This window comes from Notamacropus eugenii, chromosome 4, assembly GCF_028372415.1.
Source record: "Notamacropus eugenii isolate mMacEug1 chromosome 4, mMacEug1.pri_v2, whole genome shotgun sequence".
Lineage (NCBI taxonomy): Eukaryota > Metazoa > Chordata > Mammalia > Diprotodontia > Macropodidae > Notamacropus > Notamacropus eugenii.
Window position 1 is genome coordinate 63,662,582 of NC_092875.1, and position 22,213 is coordinate 63,684,794.

General features: G+C 42.4%; 1 protein-coding gene across 1 annotated transcript in view; it reads right to left on the bottom strand.

The window, feature by feature from the left end:
* Nucleotides 1–22,213, bottom strand: part of TMPRSS9 (transmembrane serine protease 9) — a 60,437-nt gene that overhangs the window by 32,902 nt on the left and 5,322 nt on the right. The window contains 6 exon segments of the mRNA XM_072606526.1: nucleotides 2,182–2,295; nucleotides 7,814–7,858; nucleotides 8,361–8,536; nucleotides 8,664–8,731; nucleotides 16,695–16,822; nucleotides 18,235–18,390. Of these exon segments, the coding sequence (XP_072462627.1) occupies nucleotides 2,182–2,295; nucleotides 7,814–7,858; nucleotides 8,361–8,536; nucleotides 8,664–8,731; nucleotides 16,695–16,822; nucleotides 18,235–18,390 (687 nt within the window).

The window sequence follows — 22,213 nt, forward strand, 5'->3', positions numbered from 1 at the left end:
CCATCCCCTACTAGGATCCTCTTTACCTCAAAGAAATCTCTGTCTCTATCTCTCTTCTCATTTCACTTCCCCTCACAGAGAGAGAAGTAAGTGCCTGTCCTCCCTAATCCCAATTCTTCCCTGTAGATTTTGGTCCCCATTCCTTCCTATTTCCCAAGAGACTGAGCTCCCATACTAATCCCTTCCTTCTCAATTTCTCCAACTTCTCTGAAGACCCAGGAATGCCTTGACTTTCATGACAAGCCCTCACTTGGTTGTAGTACCGGAATGCATTTTTCCTTCTTTTTCACAACTGAGCTCCCAAAGAAAGGTACAACAATCCAATAGTCTTTTCACAGACTACACGTTTCTTGATCTTGCGGCAGCATCTGACATTACTGAAATGTCTCCCCTTCCTGTGGCTTCTTGGATAAGCCAACATATGAAAGACCTGTGATTTTACATGTGAGAACTCTCAGTGTGGGAACTCCCTTCACTGATGCAGATCGCAAGCTGAGAAGTCTTGAAGCTTAGAGAGGTAACATGAAGTAGGTCTACACAGCTATTAAGTGTCAGATTTGGGATGGGAACTCAGATCTTTCTGATTCCAAGACCAACACTCAGTCTGCTACTCCACATTGGTGCTCTGTGTTTCTGTGAGATGACATTTTAATATTCTCTGCTACTTCTATAGCACTTTGCTCACAAAAACCCTGTGAGGTAGGTAGTACAGGCATTATTATCCCCATTGTACAGATGAAGAAACTGAGGCAGGGTATATTGGTGTAAAAAGCACAGGATTTGGAGTCAGAAACCTGGATTCGAATCTCAGCTCTGCTACTTACTGTCTGTGTGACCTTGAACAGGTCTCCTCAACACTTTGACCTCACTTTTCTCTTCTGTAAAATACTTTGCATTTAAATACTTTGTATTTATTAAGTGTCTATTTTTATGTAACATTTATTTATAAATTTATATACTTATATCTAGCTACTTTGTATTTAAGTATATATTTTATGTAACATTTATTTGTAAATTTATATACTTGCATCTAGCTACTTTGTATCTATTAAATGTATATTTTATGTAACATTTATTTGTAAATTTATATACTTGCATCTAGCTACTTTGTATCTATTAAATGTATATTTTATGTAGCATTTATCTATAACTTTATCTACTTGCATTTAGCTACTTTGTACTTATTATGCACTTTTTTTATATAGCATTTATTTATAAATATGTATACAGTGTATCCCCAAGTCTTACTCAATTTTAGGCTTAAACAGATTAAAACTGAACTAAGACTTTTGGAATACCCTGTGTATGATACTTGTTTCTATTTTTATAGTTACTTGTCTCCCCCATTAGAAGGTAAGCTCTTTCAGAACAGAGATTCTTTCATTTTTGTCTTCCCGACGCCTAGCACATGCCTCATAGATGCTGACTAAATGCTAAATGATTATTGATTGACCTCTAAAGTGCCTTTCAGCTCTAAGAAGATCCTCTGAAATGACTTGATCAAGCCTACGCAGCTTCTAAGTGACGAAACGAGAACTGAACCTAGTTGTCCAGTGTTCAAATACAGAGCCGTCTCCATGACACCATGCTAAGTCCACGTGCCAGTATTCTGGCCTCTCCAAGTCTTGCTTTTCTTTCTCCTTTGTAGGCACCGTGGGTAGAGCTCTGGGCCTAGAATCAAGAAGACCTAGTTCAGATCTTACCTCAGACACTCACTGCTTGTGTGATCCTGGGCAAGTCACTTAATCTCAGTCTGCCTCAGTTTTCTCCTCCCTAAAATGGGGATATTAATAACAGCCCCTGCCTCCATGGGCTGTGTGAGGATCAAATTAGATAATATTTGCAAAGTGTTTTGCAATAAGTACCATGTACATGCCACCTATTGTGATGATTCTTTCTGTTCTGGCGGTATTTCCTAAGATTAAATTTTGATTCCTTTTCCCTTTCCTCTTGATGTTTTCTCCAGCTCTAAACATCAGCTTTATGCAGCCAATTTTGATATCTAGCTATCTGTGATCAACCTGAGGTTCAGTCCCTTGTATCCCCATGTCCTCATCATTTCCCCAAGGGTCAAGCCCTGTCCCAGGCCAGGATGTGTCCGAGTGGGGCGATGCCTTGAAGTTGTGGCCCTCTCCCCTGCTCAGTCCCCTGTCAGAGAAAAAGGTGGTGGGATCGACTGACCACAGTGGGCTTCATCAGAACCATCGGAACAGTCCACTTTGCCGTCACATTCAGGGTTCACTTTGGACACACATTGGTTACTCTGGCAGGCAAATGCGTTCCCTGGACAGCGCCCTGGGGATAGAGAACTCAATCATCACATTCTTTAATCACTGGCCTGTCATCCAGGACTGCTGAGCACTCTGTCCCATAGGGTGTCTCTCTTCCTGTAAGATGTAACTTAAAGTGAGTAAATGCAGACACAGTAATGAAATTCAAGGTAGATTGAGAGGGAGGGCACCAACAGCTGGAGTAGAGGAGTAGGCCAGGTACTTAATAAATGTTTGTTGAATTAAATTGAATTAAAAATGTGCTATTAGACTTCCTAGAACTTTTTGTTCCAAAGAACTTAAACACTAAGTCTTTCTTGAACCTAGAACCCCAGTTTCTAGGATCTAGAACCCTTCCTGAACCTAAAACATGAAATGCTTTGGACATCTTTTTGCTTCTTTTTAGCTATTACTGAGATAATTTGTTGTTTTCCCGCTAATGTCCTGCACTGATGCCTTATGATGGCGTGAAAGTTAGTTTCCAAAAGTTTCCAAAAGCTTTGCCAGGAGATGATAAGGAATTTTCAAGTGTGCAGCCCACCCCACCCCCAATTTCCCAGTCTTTTTGCACCTTATGCTTTCCCCCTCCCAATGTACTCTGATGTAGTTAAGCTGTTCTCCTTTCAGAGAGAGCATTCCATGCTTGGAATGCTTTCCCTCATTATCTCCATCTTCCTGGCTTTTCTGGTTTCCTTTAAATCCCCACTAAAATGTCAGTTTCTACAGGAAGCCTTTCCCAGTCCTCCTTACTGTTAGTGATTTCCCTTTGTTGATTATTATATAAGCTTGTTTGTTTAGAGTTATTTGCATGGTGTATTCCCCCACATTAGACTGTGAGCTTCTTGAAGACAAGGACTGTCTTTTGTCTTTTTTTGTATCCTTGGTGCTTGGCACGGTGCCTGGCATACTGCTGTTGTTGTTCAGTCAAGTCCAACTCTCTGTGACCCCATTTGGGGTTTTCTTGGAAGAGATCCTGGAGTGGTTTTCTATTTCCTTCTCCAGCTCATTTATAGATGATGATACTGCAGCAAACAAGGGTAAGTGACTTGCTTAGAGTCACACAGGTAGTAAGTGTGTGAGGTTGGATTTAAACTCAGGTCTTCCTGAGCCCAGGCCTAGTGCCCTATCCATTGCACCACCAAGCTAACATCCAGCATGTGTTGTTGTTGAGTCATTTTTTCAGTCATGTCTGACTCCATGATCCCTTTTGTTTGGTTGGTTTTTTGGCAGAGATATGGATTGGTTTTCCATTTCCTTCTCCAGCTTTGGCATATAGTAGGCATTTAATAAATGTTTATTGATTGATTGTTATCCAAGACCAACCCTAGCTAATTCAATTCAACTCAATTCAACAAATGTATTAAATGCAGCTGAGACACAAAAATGAAAAATTACCAAGTTCTTCAGGCCTCAAAGAATTTATATCCTTCCCAGGATGCATATGACTTATACACAGATGGATACTACAACATTTGAGTGTTTCATTTCCCAGAGGCAATATTATGGGTTACTCAGATGTCTGAACATCCATTGTTTCCATCCCATACACTCTTGGATGTATCTAAGCAAATCCATTGAGCAGTAGGCGTCCTAGGGCCTTCCCTCTTATCCAGAGGCAGTAGCCTCATCCCCCAGGTGGGGAGCTGGCAGTGTCCATATGAGGTTGGCATGACAATGTTGGCCTCCCAAGATGACCTCCTCCATTCTAACCCTCATAGCATTTAAGTTTTCATTTAGTTATTACTCTGTTGGATTTGGTCTTACTGTTTAGGTACCTACTCATTCATTCTCTAAGAAAGAAATGAGGTTTATTTATACATTATTTGTTCTTGTTAATATATATTACTCTGGATTACAGAGTTGGAAAGGAGCTCAGAGGGCATCTAATTCCACCTGAAGAAGAATTTCCAAAAGCAGTCCTTCAGCCTCTCTATTTGAAGATCTCTAGTGATGAAAAACCCTTTCCTTCCCATGGCAACTCATTCCACTTCGTGTGTGTGTGTGTGTGTGTGTGTGTGTGTGTGTGTGTGGCAATAGGGGTTAAGTGACCTGCCCAGGGTAACACACAACTACTTAGTGTCTGAGCCTGGATTTGAACTCAAGTTCTCCTGACTCCCGAGCTGGTGCTTTATCCACTGTGCCAGCTGCCAGTTCACTTTTGCACAGCTTCATACTTGGGAAATTTTGCTTCTCTCTAACTGAAATGCATCTAAATTCCATCCATCACTCTGGAAACTAGAAGAGCAAATCTAATCCCTATTTCATACAACAATCCTCAGATACTTGAAGACAGTTGTCATGTTCCCCTAAACTTTCTCTTCCATAGGATAAACATTCCTAATTCCTTTGACTAATACTTGGACCTCATAGTCTCCAATTCACCTCTCCAACCTTGTGTCACCCTGAACATGCTCTAAATCTCTGAATCAGTCAGTCCATCTCCAAGCATTTGTTAAGCATCAACTATGTACCAGGCACTGAGATACAAAGAAAAAGAAAAAAATAATCTATGTTCCCAAGAAACTCACAGTCTAACGGGGACACAACATGTAAGCAGCTATGTATGATCAAGCTTTGTGCAGGATAAATTTAGAGATAATGAACAGAGGGAAGGCACTAGAATAAGGGGGACTGGGAAAGACTTCTTGCAGAAGATGGGATTTTAGCTGACTTGAAGGAAACCCAGGAAGCCAGGAGGCAGACATGAGGAGGGAGAAAATTCCAGCTTTGGGAGACAGTGAAAATGCCCCAGAGTTGGGAGGAATGTTGTACGGAAGGAAGGGCAAGGAGGCTTGTGTTGACTACAGGCGATATGAGGGTGAGTAAGGTGTAAGGACTCAGGGGTCCTTATGCACCTATGGTTCATAGTCTCTGGATTGATTTTGGGGATCTGTGAAGTTGTATGGGAAAAAATTATAACTTTATTTTCATTAACCTCTCTCTGAAATTTAGTGTTTCCTCAATTATGTTTTTTTTTTTAGTTTTCAACATTTATTTGCATAACTTTTAAACTTTTTCCCCTTCTCTCCCCAAGATGAACTGAAATCTGATGTAGGCTTTACATGTACTTTCCTATTAAACATATTTTTACATTAGTCATGTTCTATAGAAGACTAATAATGAATGGGAGAAATCACAAGAAAGAAAAAATGTAACAAAACAAAAAAAGAAAATAGGCTGCTTCATTCAACATTCAGATTTCATTTTTTCATTCATTCATTCATTTCATTCATTCATTCATTCTTTCTCTGGATGTGGATGGCATTTTCTGTCATGAGTCCTTTGGAATTGTTTTAGGTTCCTGCATTGCTGAGAAGAGCTAAGTCTATCAAAGTTAGTCATCCAGCACTGTGGCTGTTACTGTGTACAGTGTTCTCCTGGTTCTGTTCACTTCACTCAGCATCAGTTCATGTAAAGCTTTCCAGGTTTTTCTGAAATCTGCTTGCCCAATAGTATTCTTATAGCACAATAGTACTCCATTACATTCATTTACCACAACTTGTTCAGCCATTCCCCAATTGATGGGCATCTCCTCAATTTCCAGTTCTTGGCCACCACAAAGAGTGCTGCTATAAATATTTTTGTACATGTGGGATCTTTTCCCCAATTTTATGATCTCTTTAGGATGCAGTCCTAGAAGCAGTTTCAACTATGAATTTAAAAAACTTCATTATTCTGAAAAATAAGATATTTGTAAAGCACTATCTACATCTTAAAGTGTTATATAAATGCTAGTTATTATCTTTTTTTTAGTTATTAGAAGGGGTCTACAGGCTTCACCAGATTGGCTGTCAAAGGGGTCCATCTTGTTAACGTACTTCCTAAAACATGGCCTGTAGCACTCTAGATGTGAGTGCATCAGGGCAACCTGAGTTAACTTGGTAATGGTTCTGCTTTTTTCTGTTCTGGTCCAACCACCTCTAGAAAGTTGGTTTCTGTTCTGGGGGCCATTTTAGGAAGGACATTGACAAAATGGAGAACGCTCAACTAGGATGATGAAGGGCTTTGAAGTCCTGCCCATATGAGGACCTTTTAAAGAACCTGGGGATGTTTAGAATGGAGAAGAGCTGACCAAGGCAGACCATGAAAACCATAGTCAAGTATTTGAAAGGTTGTCATAAGGATGAAGTTCTGCCAAGACCCAAAGGGCAGGACTAGAAATGACGGGTAGAATTTGCAGAGAGGCGAACATCAGGGGAAAAAACCCAAACTTAAAAATGAGAGCTATCCAAAATAGAAATAGTCTGCCTTGGGAGGTAGGGTCTTCCCCTTCTCCAGAGCTTTTGAAGAGAGGCTATAGATCAATTTGGGGGCTATGCTATAGACAGAATTCTTGTTTACCACTCTTCTTGGCACATAGTAGATGATGAATAAGCCTAGGTGGTGTAGTGTATAGAGTGCTGGGCCTGAAATCTGGAAGATCTGAGTTCAAATACAGCCCCAGATACTTACTACCTATGCAATTCTGGGCAAATCATTTAACTTTTGTCTGCCTCAATTTCCTCATCTGTAAAATGGGGATTGGGGCAGCTAGGTGACATAGTGGATAGAGCATTGGGCCTGAAGTCAAGAAGACTCATCTTCCTGAGTTCAAATCTGGCCTCAGACACTTACTAGCTGTGTGAACCTGGGCAAGTCATTTAACCTTAGTTTCCTCATCTGTAAAATGAGCTGGAGAAGGAAATGGCAAACCACTCTACTATCTTTGCCAAAAAAAAATCCTAAATGGTATCATGAAGCATCAGAACAAATGACAACAAAATGGGAATAATAGTGTCCATCTGCTGGGCTTGTGAAGATTCAGTGAGATAATATATGTAAAGTGTTTAGCCCTGTACATAGCACATAGTAGGTGCTATATAAATGCTTATTCCCTTTCCTTCCATCCCTTCTTGGCTTACTCAATAAGAGTTGAACTAGATGACGTCTGCCATCCCTCTGATGCCACTTTCATGCCATGGACACTGCAGAGTTTTTGGTCCAATAAACTCCCTTATATCTTTTTTATACAAATACTTGTTAGTTATGCCTTCTCCAATGTCGACTTTTGCAGTTGACTTTTTGAACCCAAGTGTGAGACTTTACGTTGATTCTCATTAGAGTTCATCTTATTAAATTAGCCTTCCCCCCACTTTTTCTAGCCTGGCAAATCCATTTCCTCAGTGATTTGGTAACCTCAAGAGAAGCATATGCCTGGCTCTAAGGAGTTCAGGGACAGCTAGTTGGTGGAGTGGATAGAGGAAGCCTGGTGTCAAGAAGGCTCATATTCCTGAATTCAAGTCTGACTTCAGACACTATCTATGTGACCCCGAGTAAGTTACTTTACCCCATTTACCCCATGTAAAATGAGACGAAAATGGTAATCCATTCCAATACCTTTGTCAAGAAAACCTCCAATGGGGTCATGAATAATTGTACAGAACAACAACATTGAGTTCAGTTTGCTCATTTGGAAGAGGAAATGGAAAACCACAGGAAATGAACTACAAAGAAAAAAGCTGTCCACAGAGCAATGAGCTCCTAGTTGAAGGAATGAGGCTCACCTGACTTCAGATCGATTTCTGGGGCAGGCGGCAGCTCCCTGCTCCCTGCAATGACAAGGAGAGGGCACAAAACAAAAGTCAGTTAGCTATGAAATCCATCTTAGCCCATGATGCACTGTATGGTAGTGAAGAGCACAGAGACGGAAAGGAGACTAACTAGGGAAGAAAAAATAATGGAAATGTGGGAACATAATGGGAGGTTTTGGAACATTTAAAAGTGGTATTTGACAATGTGGCTGTATTGATGGCATCCTGCTCTCAAATATAAGAGGCCTAGAAGAGCACCACAGCAATTCAGTCATCTTTTAGGATAGCTTCCCTTGAGTGTATGAGCGCTTTTATCTTATTCTTGGCAAACAGGGAGGATAGAATTTAAAAAGCAAAATTGAATACAAACTTTTTAAAACATCAGAAAACTGCTGATTCCCTCTCTCTGCACAAGCTCCACTTGAAAACATAACAAAAGCACTAAGTCCTTAGAAGTGTTCCCACTTTTGAAGCTTTTCTTGGGCCTGCAACCTTCTTGGCCCAGGCTACGAGGGTTCACCTGTGAGTGCAGCAGAATAGATGGTCCCATAGGTGGGCAGGGGGATGCTATGCTCGCGGAACCTCATGGTCAGACCTTGCCGGAGAGTTTCCTCCTCCAGTCCAGAGGTCAGGGACCAGAGGGCTTGGGACACAAAGTGTAGGCGGAAACGGACCAAGACGCTAGAGTTCCCATCCCTAAGGTTAAAGAAAGAAACATCAGAAACAGACACACAGAGGAAGATGTTGCCAAGCCTCCACACCCCCTTTTTTCTGGCTGTTATCTATGCCAGAGGAGGAGAAATGGGAGGGGGGGGACACTCACCTGTAACTCAGCACGGTGCAGCCAACACAACTCTCCTCTAACTTTGTCTTCTGAAAGCTACTTACAAACTACAAAAGAAAAAAATGGGAAGATTGTAAGAATGGTCCCACTTTCCTTCTGCTTGCTATATTTTACCTTCATCCCTGCAGCAGGGGGCAGCACCCCTGATGAATATAGTATATAGAAGGGCTACTGGGGAGATTTTCTAAATCTTTTGAAAGTTGGGAGAATAGAACACATCATTTCTAGTTCATTGTTTTCTTCAGAAGTCTTCAAATATTAGAACATGGACTAGAAGAGCTGGAATAGATATTATTCTGTCACTGACGCCAGATTATTTCTTCTTCTTCTTTTTTAAAATTTTAATTTATTTATTTTTAGTTTTCAACATTCACTTTCTTAAGTTTTAGATTTTCTTCCCCTCCACTCTCCTCTAGATGGCATGCCAGCTGATATAGGTTCTACATATACATTCCTATTAAATATATTTTCAGATTACTCATGTTTTATAGAAGAATTAGAATGAATGGGAAGAACCATGAGAGAGAAAAAAACAAAACAAAATAGCAACAAAAAAGAAGATAGTATGCTCCGATTTGCGTTCAGACTCCATAGTTCTTTCTGTAGATGTGGATGGCATTTTCCATCATGAGTCCTTTGGAATTGTTTTAGGCTGTTGCATTACTGAGCATAAACCTATCAAAGGCACAGACTATTTCTTCTTATAGATGAAGATATTGAGAGAAGTGATGTGCCTGAAATCCCACAACATGGTAGGGTCAGAGCTAGGACCAGAACCCAGCGAGTCTTGGTTCCCATGTTGGCATTCTTTCTCCTACAATTTGCTGCCTCCCAAATCAAAAAACTCTTTGCCCTCGGAAGAAGGAAAAGTAGGAAAAACCTTTCCCAGAGAGCCAAATGTAGAAGAGGCAGCAAGGGTCAAGACAACATGTTTATCCCTGACCCCAAAAGCCACCGAGTGCTCGGAAGTGTTCCTACTTAGCATGAGTGCAAATTCTAAGAATTCTGTGTAACACCCCCACCCCACCCCCACTCTCTTATAAGCCCTTTCTCAATATAAAATTCAGACTTACATACATACTTCACGACATATATAACACATGAACACATCTAGGGAACACATATACCTAAAAATACACATGTGCTCATGTATACAGACACACATTCTAGAAATGAAGAAAATCCTTAGGCCTAAGGTTTAAACTATAACAATAGAGGAGCCATTAAATATAAGTTGTTTTTACACATTGCAGTTTTCAGACTTTATTAATGTACTGATCAGTTGTGCTGGGTTTTTTTGTCTCTAAAAAAATGCTATTTGTCGTATGAGATGGCTTTCAGGAAAGGGTGGGGGAGGGATAGGTAGGACACTATGGTGATGTAAAAAGTTGCTTTAACATGACAGAGTTTAAAAGGGTCTCCCTTATCCTATTCAGAAAGTTCTTTAAAAATATGTAAAAGATGGTTGGCATCAACATTGACAAGAATGAAAATATTTCATGGGAGAGATCAGTCCATGCCTGGTTTTTGGGTACCAGATTATCTAACCTAGGTATAGTCAGTTCTGCCAACTCCTGTGTTATTCATCTTTCTGGGGCTTAGGGAGAACTGGTGGTTTAGGTGATGAAACCAACATGCTGAGGTGTTGAGGCATCGTAGAGTAGTTAGCAAAAATGCTAGAGTTGGAGATTGGGGTTCTAGGTTATTTCAGCAGCCTTCTGAGTGGTCTCCCCGCCTTAAGTCTCTCCCCACTCCAGTCTATTCCTCATTCAACTGTCAAAAGGATCTTTTTAAAAATACAGATCTGACCATGTCACTCCCCTGTATAAATTCCACTGGCTCCCTATTACCTCAAGGATCAAACATAAAAATCCTTTGGTTTTTAACAACTCTTCACAACCTGCCCTCATTCCAGCTGCCTTCTCAGTCTTCTTTAACCTTACTCCCCTCCATGTCCTCTGGGATCCAGTGACTCTGGTCTCCTCACAGTTCCCCACACAAGACCCTGTTCAATGCCAGGTCTTTTCTCTGCTGTCTCCCAGGCCTGGAATTCTTTCCCTCCTCATGTTGACTTTCCTGAAGACTCAGCTCAAATCCCAGCATATGCATTCCCCAGTGCCCCTCACTGCTAGTGCCTCTGAGATTCCCTTTCATTTACTCTTTCTTTTCTCATCCCCATATCCTGCCTCTTTCAAGTGTCAGCTGAAAGGAGCCCATATGTGCCAACAACAAACTTTTTGGAGTTGATGAAGATATTGGAAGAGGAAATGGAAAACCACAGGAAATGAACTACAAAGAAAAAAACGGTCAACAGAGGAAAGAGCTCCTGTAGCAGTAGAGAAAACCATTAAATGTAAATTGCTTTTACACATTGCAGTTTTCAGACTTTATCTATGTACTGATCAGTTGTGCTGACCTTTTTTTCTCTCTAAAAAATACTGTCATATGAGATGGCTATCAGGGAGGGGTGGGGGAGGAATAGGTGGGATACTATGGCGATGTAAGAAGCAGAAAGCATAAATTTTAAAAAGTGCCTAAAAAAGTTGTTTTAAGATTGACAATGTTTAAAATGTTGTGGGATCTCCCCTACCCTAGTCACAAAGTGCTTTAAAAATATGAGAAAATGTTTGGCATCAGACCTACTTTCTGCTCTTGAGGAGCTCTCAGTCTGTTGCCAAATCCACTCATTTTTTCTCGCTCTTCATCTGCTTTGACATCATTGAAGCATTTGACACTGGGTACCACCTTGTCCACTTGCCTACTCTCTTCTCCCTAGGTTTTCCTGACACTGATCTCTCTTGGTTCTCCTACTCCTATCTTACCACTGCTTCAGTTTTCTTTGTTCAGTTCTTATAGGGTCCAGCATCCTAGGGCCTTCTCTTCTTTCTCTACACTCTCAATGTCCTCATCAACTCCAGAAGGTTTGTGCTTCCTTCTCAAAGAGAACCAGTGACATCACGAGAATTATCACCCTTGACTTGTGCTTGAATTATATTTAAATGAGGCCGAGCTCCACAAAGTTGTCAGTCTCAGTCTTTCCTCCAGATTCATCATTCCTGTGGCAAAACAAAGGTCAAGACAACTTGCCTCAAAGGTTCAAATATCATCTCCGTGCAGGTGAGTCCCAGATCTATATATTTAGCCCTAACCTGTCTCCTGAGGTCCTATTAGACATTTCCAACTAGACATCTCATTGGCAACTCAGACACAAAATGGCCAAAGCAGAATCCATTCTTTCTTCCCCTAACTCCTGCTTTCTCTGAATTTCTCATTTATTGTTGAAGGCACCGCCATTCTGTTGATCACCCGGGTTTGCAACCTTAGAGTTATCCTTCATTCCTCAAGCTCATTCACCCCCCACGCCTCCACAGTTACCAAGTCTTGTTGGCATTATCTCGACGACACTGCTTGCATGTGTCCCCTTCTCTACTCACACAGATGCCAACCCTTCCAATCTCTCAAGTGAATTGTTGCAATAGTTTTCCTAATTAGTCTCCCTATTTCCAGTCTTCCCAACCTTCTAATCCATTCTCTGCACAGCTGTTGAGATGACACTCCTAAATACGAGTCAGGCTATACCATTCTCCTGGTCAATGACCTCCCTATTACTTTGGCATTTGGAGTCATTTACTCCTGGGCTCTAACTTACTTTTCTAGCCTTGTTATATCCTATTTATTTGTTCTATTGTATACTATGCTATATTATATACTATTCGTGTATCGTAAGCCATTTGCCTTTTCAGTATACAGTCTGGCCAAACTGACCTGCCTACTCTTCTTCACACATGGCATCCCACGTCACATCGCCAAGCTTTTGTACTGGCTGGCCAGTACAAAATGATTTTCTTCTCATCACCTACTTTTAGAACCTTAGTTGCCTTCAGAGCTCAGCTCAAGTGCCACCTCCTACATGGCGTCTCTCCTGATCCTGCCAGCTGCTAGTGTCTTCTCTCCAAAAAGTTTATTTATCTTTTGCATATTTGCATGGGTACATGTTGCTTTGCCCAATAATTAAAGTTGTGGAGGGACTGTTTTGCCTGTTCCTTATTTACCTTGTATGTAACATGTACAGCACTTGGCATATGGTAGACCCTTCTCCTTCCACTCCTCTATGCCACACTTGTACCATGCTGGCGATACCTCCACTCCAAGGCCTTTCTCTCCTGACAAGTGACTGCCTGTCCAACCACTATTCAAGGACAGGCCTCAACTATGCTTCACTTCACTTAAGACTGGATTCTTCAGCCTTCTTCTCCCCCTTGCTCTCCCCTCTTTCTCTTTTTAGTGATTATATTAATTCCCCTGATTAGAATGAAATCTCCCTGGAGCCAGGCACTGTCTTATTTGCTTTGATCTGTATTCCCTGAACAAGTAGATGAGTGCTTAATAAATGTTTTATTTAGCTATGTATTCATCAGTGCTTATTGGTAGGTTAGAGTGTCTCCTGGGATGCTGAAGAAAAAATGACTTGCCTAGGGTCACAAGACCAGGAGATTTAAACCCAGGTCCTCCTGCCTCCAAGGCCAACTAACTCTCTCTCCACCAAGCTATACCATCTCCTTGTGCCATTTGGGGAAAATTGTGGCATACTTTCTTGATGTTTTCAACCCCTACACGAAATGATTAAGGGTAGAGCCTTAGGTGGTTTTTTTTTCAAGGCACTAGGAGGCTCAGAACTGAATGGAACCCAAGCTAGGCTGTTCTCAGAAGTCCAGAAAGGTAGGCAGGGGACTCAGACCAGAAGATGTAGGGATCCAACCAGGGTCCTGCAGTACGTGTCAGAGTCACTGTGGGGGGGTAGGGCTGGAGAGGCTTTGGTAGTGCGCTCCCCAGTGGCCCTTTACCTCTAGAGCTCATGTAAAGCTGCCACTCCTGTGCAAATAATTTTAGCCCCTTCCACATAAATACATGCAGAAGAACTTGGGAAAGGCCCCTGGCATGTACCCAGGGTGGCAAAAAGACTGAAGGTTTTGTCATGTGGGGAGCAGGGATAGAGACCTAGAATGCTTAGTATGGAGAGGAGAAGGCTTGGGAGGGACAATAAAGAACTGGTTCTTCTTGTCTCCACCTCCTGGTTTCCCTGGCTTCTTTATAGTCTCAGAGGAAATCCTGCCTTCTGCAAGAACCCGCTCCCTGTCCTCCTGAATGCTTGTGCCTTGCCCTGAGATTATCCCCGATTTATCCTGAATATATCTTGTTTGGACTTAGTCATTTATAGTCACACCCCTTCTTAGACTGTAAGTTCATTGATAGAAGGGAATTTTTTGTTTTGTTTTGCCTTTCTTTATAGCCTCAGCCCTTGACAACGTGTTTGGCATATAGGAGGCACTTAATACATGCTTAACTTGGCACGTGGGGAAAGTACAGATACAGACAGTAGAGAAACGAGGATGGCTGAGAACAAGAAAACAAGTCCAGGGCGAGTGGGAAGGGTCGTGGTCTAACCCTGGATGACTAAGAATGGTGGTGCCTTTGATTGAAATGGGGAAGTTGGGAGGAGGGCTGGGTTTAGAGAGAAGGATAATGAGTTCTATTTTGGTCCTATTGTGTTTGAGATACCTATGGGAGACCAGATGGAGATGTCTGGAAGGCAGCTGAAGATTGGGAACTGGGGCTCAGGGAGATAGCCGGAAAAGTACATTTGTGAATTATCTGCATAGACCCCTTTCCCTCAGCCTCCTCCTCTACTCCTACCCCATGGGGTATTAATCCATTCAGTTTTGGAAATCACCCAGAGCTAAAGCTGCTTTACATTGGAGGGTGGGGGAGTTGATCCTAACATCAACCTTCTATTTCTAGCCAGTCTCAGACCCTTTCCTCCCTTACCATACTTCATCCTGTATACCCATCTCCAACTCCCCTCCTCCCCTTTCAGCTTTTGTTTAGGGAACAATAACCAAATCACTTTTACCATTGCTACTGGAAAGGATGTAACAATGAACGCACCTCTGGCTTCACTCACAATTCCAGTGATTGGTCAAATAGTGTTCTTAATCTGGGGGCTGTAAACTGACTTTAAAAAATTCTGATAGCTATATATTTCAGTTAAATTGATTTCCTTTATAATGCTATACATTTTATTTTGTGCATTTAAAAATATCATTTTGAGAGGAGCTCCATAGACTTCACCAGACCACCAGAGGAGTCCTGGACACGCAAGAACCTCTGGGCTCACCCAAGGCTCCTGCTCTGGTCATTAAGATATATTCTATCCCCTTAAGAGTTTATAAGCACCTTGATAGTAGGGCTGGTCGTATTTTTATATTTGAATCCTCAGAACTCTGCACAGTGCCTGGCACCTAGTAGATACTTAATGAATGCTTATTGTCTTTTTGATCCACGGGAGCTGATAGAAAGAGACTAGAGAGAGAAGAGGAGAACCCTGGAGTATCCCCATACATAGGGTATATGACTCGAATGATGATCGTGCAGAGAAGATAGAGAAGGATTCACCAGACACAGCTGAGATGTCAGTGGTTTCAAACTCATAAAAGAGGTCAATAATGCTAAAGCCAACATTCAAATGATGTTTTATATGTCAGGTCATTTGATCCTCAAGATAACCCTGTAAAGTAGGGGCTATTATTGCCCTCATTTTACAGATGAGGAAACTGAGACTCAGAAAGTTGAAAAAGGTTTGCTTAGGTTTACACAGCGAAGTAAGTATCTGAGGTAGGATTTGAACTCACATCTTTTTGAAATTTTTTTTTATTTATTTTGTTAAATATTTCCTAATTACATGTCAAAATTTTTAACATTTATTTTTAAAAAGTTTTGAGTTCCAAATTTTCTCCCTCCCTGCTCTCCCCTCCCCCTTGAGTAGGCAATATTGATCATGCATGTGAAGGCATGCAAAACACATTTTCATATTATCATATTGCAAAAGAAAGGAACTCATCTGTTTCTAATTCTAAGTTTGGAGTGCTGTTCTAACATTCTAACAATGTCTAACTGCCACAAAAAAGAAAGAGAAGGAGAAGAAGGAGAAGGACAAGGAGAAGAAGGAAAAAGAGAAAGAGAAGGAGATGGAGAAGAAGAAAGAGGAGGAGGAGAAGGAGAAGGAGAAGAAGAAAAAGAAGAAGGAGAAGGAGGAGAAGGAGAAGAAAGAGGAGGAGGAGAAGCATTGACAAATGGCATGGATCTAGCAAAAAAAATTCTTCAGTGACCTTGGAGAAAGGTCTTACAATGGAAAGGTGGAGACCAAAGCCGAATTACAAGGATCAACCCCTCGCCAACTGAGAAAGCCAAAACAATGAGTGGAGAAGTCTGACTGTAAGAGGAAGAAGAGACATAAGATGTACATTAAGGATGACTGGGATCTGGGCAGTAGGGAAGAGGCCAGTGAATGAGCAGAGACTGAAAACGAAGGAGCTGGTGATTGACTGAAAGAGTAGAAGGGACAGCCCAAAGTAGAGAGTAGTAGAGAAGAGGGCATTGGCAAAGGGAAGGGTTAGCTCATCCTTTGAGACTGTGGCAAAGGAAAAGACAATGGGAAATAGGTAGGAGGGAAACTACTGGAGGAAGGAAGAGGGAGGCAAGAGGGAGGATAGGAGAAGAAGAAAGAGGATGAAAAGAAAGAAATGGGGAGAGGAGGGAGGGAGGACAAGGGAAAGAAGTATTTTCTCTCTGATCTCTCATCTTTTCCCCCTCTACTATGGAGATTCAAGAATACTCCCCCAAACTTCCCCAAATTCACCACCACCCTTGTCTGGACCAGGGCCAGAGTTCTCCCTTCCGCCCAATATGACGCACCAGGGGATGCTACTGTGTGCTGTCATTTGCTTGTCCAGTTTCAAGATCTTGAGATGAAGAGAGAGGGTAGATTTCAATCTTAGATCATGGATCCTGCGATTTAACCCCATCCATCTCGTCTCTCTCTCAAAAACCCCTCCTTTCTCCTAGTCTCCACAGTCCCTTCACCTAGACACGTCATCCCAGGGCCCAACTGCTTTCTGGAATACTCCTGTCCATTCATGGCTCATCTGCCTCAGAGTGAAAACTACAACTTACCAGCATTTCCAGAGCTGGAGTCAAAGCCCTATAATAGCTGGAAGTCTCCTGCTGCAGGCTGTTGTCATATAGGATTCCTTTGAGTTCCGCCGAGTGCTCAAAACTGATGTCCTGTGTGTAGAGGGAGGCTGTGGGCAGAGACCAGGGCCCCATGAGAGAGCCCAACTCTAGGGACTCATTGCTTGGCTAAGCCTGGGACCCTGGGCCCAATTTCAGGCTTGGTACAACCTATTTGATTAATAATAATAACACAAGAAGTTATTTTTATAAAACACTTTAAAGTTTGCAAAGCCCTTTACCTAAAAAAGATTGATCCTTCCAACAATCCTAGGAAACAGGTATAGACATATTATGAACCCATTTTATAGATAAGAAACTAAAACTCAGAAGAGTACCATGGTCTGGGAGAGGGTTCTTTGTTTCCTCAAGTTAGAGAAAATCGTAATGTCTCATAAGCCTTAGACATCATCAGATTTAGATCCGAAGAAAACCTTAGAATTTATCTACTTGAACCCCACATTTTACATTTGAAATAACTAGGGCCCAGAACAGTGAAGAGACTTGTCCAGAGGATTATAAAGTCATAAGGGGTTTTCATTTATCAAAGGGCAAACTGAGTCCTGGAGATGAGAATTGAGTTGTGGGAGAGGTGGGGTGAAATAGGGGCAAGATGGCTGCACTTGGTATCAAGAGAGACATAGGGTTGGAATCCTGGTTCTCCTGCTCTCTAGTGTTTAATCTTGGGAGAGGCTACACTTACTCACCTCTCAAAGCCTCAGTTTCTTCCTCCATAAAATGGAGGTACTCAGCACTACCAACCTCAGAGGCTTGTTGTGAGGAAAACGCCTTATATATAAATCATAAAGCATTTTGGTCACATAATTTATTGGTAGCAGAGTCAGGACTTGAACTGAAACTTATTGAGTCCTATAAGCTTTACAACAAGGCAGCTAGGTGGCTCAGTGGGTAGAGCACTGGACCTGGAGTCAGGAAGACCTGAATTCAAATCCGACCTCAGACATTCACTGACTATAGGACTCTGGACAAGTCCCTAAACCTTTGTTTGGCTTAATTGATTGGAGAAGGAAATGGCAAACCACTCCAGCATCTTTGCTAAGAAAGCACTGGATGGGATCGTGTAGAGTCAGACACAACTGAAACAAATGAACAACAACAACAAACGAGGTTTACAAAGCACTTTTCTCATAACAACCTTGTAAGGTCAGTGGTAAATATGTCAAGGTCGTGTGCTTTCTACTCAGAGATCCAAACCAGCCTATTTTGAGCCCAGGTCTCCCTGATCCTGGGGTCCATCACTCTATCCTCTGTACCACAATGTCTTTCTGAGTAGGAGGTGAAAGTCCCATTTCAGACATGGGGAAACTGAGGGACAGGGAGGTCAAGGAATTTGCCTGTAGTCACAGAGCTATTAAGTATCTGAGGATGAAGATGAATGCAAGTCTCTGTCCAACTCTGGCCCTTTCTCCAGTCTATAACATTGCTGTCATCATATAGACCATGAAAATCCACACCCACTCACCCAGAAGGAGACCAAAGAAAGTGATAGCAATGGCACTGGCTAGGACGGTGGCCACGGTCACCTTCCAGTAGGTCGTATCTGCAGTCAGCTGTACCTTTGTGCTACTAGGGGTGGGATCCAAGCTGGCAACCCCTGCTTCCATGGTTCTTTGAAGCACTCAAGGTCAGCCTACGAGCCAGCCTGAGTGTGGACAGAAAAACAGAAAGGGAAACTAGGTTAGACCATCAGACAGATGCTATCGGGACCGCCTCTGCCAAGCAAGCAGGTGCTGGAGCTGTTTGGGTGTTGGGAGCTGCTGCAACCACACCGATGGACCTTTAGGAGTCAGTGATGTTTCATCAGAGAGAAGCTGATGCTCAACGGGGCCGTGTGGGATGGCCAAGCAGCTGCCCCCATTTGCTGCTCCAGTGAGTTATGAGAATAGCCATGAATAAACTGATGAGGAGAGATATGCTCAAACCACTGAGGAGCCTGAAGAGTTCTGCCTGACCTATTTTGAGTTCCCATTCTACTTTCATTTCTCAGACATTTTTTGTCCTCTTCTTCTCTCTCTGTCCCTGTAGTTGGTTAGTCAGTCAGTCAACTGGCATTTAGTAACTACTATGTGCCAGGCACTGTGCTAATGGATGCAAAGAAAGGCAAAACCTAGTCCCTGCTCTCATGTAGCCCACAATCTAATGCGAGAAAATATGCAAACAGCTATGTACAAATAAGCTCTATAAGGGATAAAGTATAAATAATCCACAGAGGGAAGGCACTAGCACTGAGGGGGATCCAGAAAGGCTTTTCATAGAAGGTGGGATTTTGGCTGGGACCTGAAGGAAGCCTGGAAGCAGAGATGAGGAGACAGAGGAGTTCCAGGCATGGGAGACAGCCAGTGAAAACGCCTGGAATCCAGGAGACATGGAGTGTCATGGGTAATGAACAGCAAGGAGACCAGTGCCCCTGCATCCTGGAGTACATGAATGGGACTAAGGTGTAAGAAGATGGGGAAGGTGTGAGTGAGGTGGGGAGGGTTATGAATAGTCAAACAGAAGAGTTTATATTTGCTCCTGGAGGCAATGGGGAACTCCTGGAATTGGTTGAATGGGGGTGGGGTGACAGGGTCAGACTTGCATTTTAGGAAGATCATTTTGATAGCTGAGTGGGAGGATGGACTGGTGTGGGGGAAGACTTGAGGCAGGCAGAACAGCCAGTAGGCTGTTGCAATTCTAGATGTGAGACAAGGAGAGCCTGTACCCCCAAGATGGTAGCAGCATCAGAGACAGAAAGGGTGTACCCAAGGGATGTTAGAAAAGCAGAACAGATGTGGGGGGATGAGTGAGTTGAGAATGACCTCTATGTTGGGAACCTGGATGCCTGGGAAGGAAGAGGAGAGAGTATGGAGACAAAGATGATAAATTCAGTCTTGGACATACTAAGTTTAAGATGTCTATGGGATGTCTAGCTTGAGATATCCAATAAGCAGTTGAGCATGTGAGACTGCAGGTCAGGAGAGATGTCAGCACAGGACAAGTAGGTCTGAGAGTCATCAGCGCAGGGATGATCATTGAAACTATGGGAGCTAGAGAGATCATCAAATGAAGCAATATAGTGGGAGAAGAGGAAAAAAAGGGTTCAGAATGTAGCCTCAGGGGGACCCCCCACTATTAGAGGGAGTAACCTGGATAAAGATCTAGCAAAGGAGATGGAGGAGCAGTCAGAAAGATGGGAGGAGAATACAGAGATCCATGTCACAGACACCTAAAGGAAGAGAGTATCAAAGAGAAGAGAGTGATCCGCCATATCAAAGACTGCAGAGAGGTTGGGAATAGAGAAATTGAATCGAAAAGGCCACTGGAATGGGTAGCTCAGAGATCACTGACAACTTTAGAGTGAGGAGTTTCTACTGAATGATAAGGTTGGAAGCCAGACTGCAAAGAGTTAAGAGAATGAGAAGAAAGAAAATAAAGGCACCTATTGTAGATGGTCTTCTCAAGGAGACTGGCCAAAAAAGGGAAGAGAGCTATGGGATAATAGCTGAGGGATGGATGATTTTTTGAGGATGGGCAAGACCTGGGTATGTTTGTAGGCAATAGGGAAGCAGCCAGTAGACAGGGGTTGGTTGAAGATGAGTGAAGATGATTTCTAGTTTTTTATCCTTAGCTGTCTGTGTGTACAACTGTCCTTGTACATAACTGAGTGTGTAAGCCAAAACCGAATCTGAGAATTGAGAAAGATCTCAAAGGGAGCATAGAGCACAACATTACAGCATTGTAGGCTTTAGAGCAAGTCACCATACCAGCCCTTGTCTGAAGCATGGGTATGACCTTGAGCAAGTCTCATTTTCCTTTCCTCCCCCTTACCCTCAGTTTCCTCATCTGTAAAATGATGTAACTGAACAAGGACTCTAACCTTTGAGGTCCAACCTATGAACTAGGAAACTTCTGTCGAGTGGCCATTCAGTTGAAAAGCCTCCAGTTTTGGGAAGTGGTTTGTGACCTTAAAACAATAGATTTAAGGCTAGAAGGGACATTAGAAATAATCTAGTCTAGCCATCTCATTTGATTGTTGGCAATACTGAGACCCACACAATACCACATAGCTAGGAAATAAGACTCTAACCCAGAACTCCTGATCCTAGTTTCCTGCCCTTTCTACAACACTGCCTTTTGCTGCCTCCTATAGGACTATAGAAATAGAAGAAACTTGAGAGATCATCTATTCCAGGGGATTTTAACCTTGTTTATCTCCTGGATCCCTTTGCCAGTCGGGCTTCTGAAGTCTATGAACCCCTTAGCAGAATCACATTTTTAAATGAATAAAATGAAATACATAGAATTATAAAAAGAAGTCAAAGTTAGTGAAATAAAGGCTTTTTTTCTTCCCCATCCAAGTTCCCAGAACGCCCTGAAATTTATCCACAGAAATCTTGGAGGTCTGTGGACCCCAGACTGAGAAACTTTGACTCAGCCCAATTCTCCAGTTTTATATATGAGGAAACTGGAGGCTCAGAGAGGTTCAGTAATTTGTCCAAACTCACACAGCTAATTCATGCTTCATGTTTGGAAGACAGCTTAGGGCTGTAGGGAGCAAAAGCTCAGAGGGCAAAGCATTAAGTGGATATTAGACTGTAAACTCTGGAAAGGCAGAGACTATTTTTAAAATTTTGTTTTGTTTTTATCTCAGCGGCACCTAGCATGGGTCTCTTGGACATTTTGTTGTTGTTTCAGTAGTGTCCGACTCTCTGTGACCCCATCTGGTGTTTTCTTGGTAAAGATCCTGGAGTGGTTTGCCATCTCCTTCTCCAACTCATTTTACCAAAGCAGAAAGTGAGGTAAAAAGGGTTAAGTGACTTGTCCGGGGTCACACAGCCAATAAGTGTCTGAAACCAGATTTGAACTCACAAAGATGAGTCTTCCCTATTCCAGGTCTGGCACTGTATGCACTATGCTACCTTGCTGCCCTTTTGCTGGATAAATGTTACTTCAACTGAATTGCTGAGAAGAAACAGAACTTGGAAATCAGAAGATCTGAGTTCAAATTCTATGTGACCCCCACCCCTCCAGGGCACCCATCACTATGGCACCCCTCACATAGGGTCTGCCTTCCTCCTTATTCCCTAGCCTCACTGGCTTTTTATTATTATTATTTACATCCCTAGAGCTTAGCACAGTGCTTGGCTCATAGTAAGTACTTAATAAATGCTTTTTCATTCATTCATTTGCACTTAGTAGGAGCTTACGATACACCTGTGGAATTAAGTGGACCCAGTTACGTGATGTCAGCTGGCCCCATAACCACTCTAAGCTTCAGTTTTCTCATCTGCCATTCTTTTGGGGGCAGTTAGGTGGTACAGTGAATATAATGCTGGCACTGGAGTCAGAAAGACCTGAGTTCAAATTTGTCCTCAGATACTTGCTAGCTGTATGACCTTGGGCAAAGTCATTTAACCCCTGTTTGCCTCAGTTTCCTCACCTGTAGGGTGGGGAATCATAAT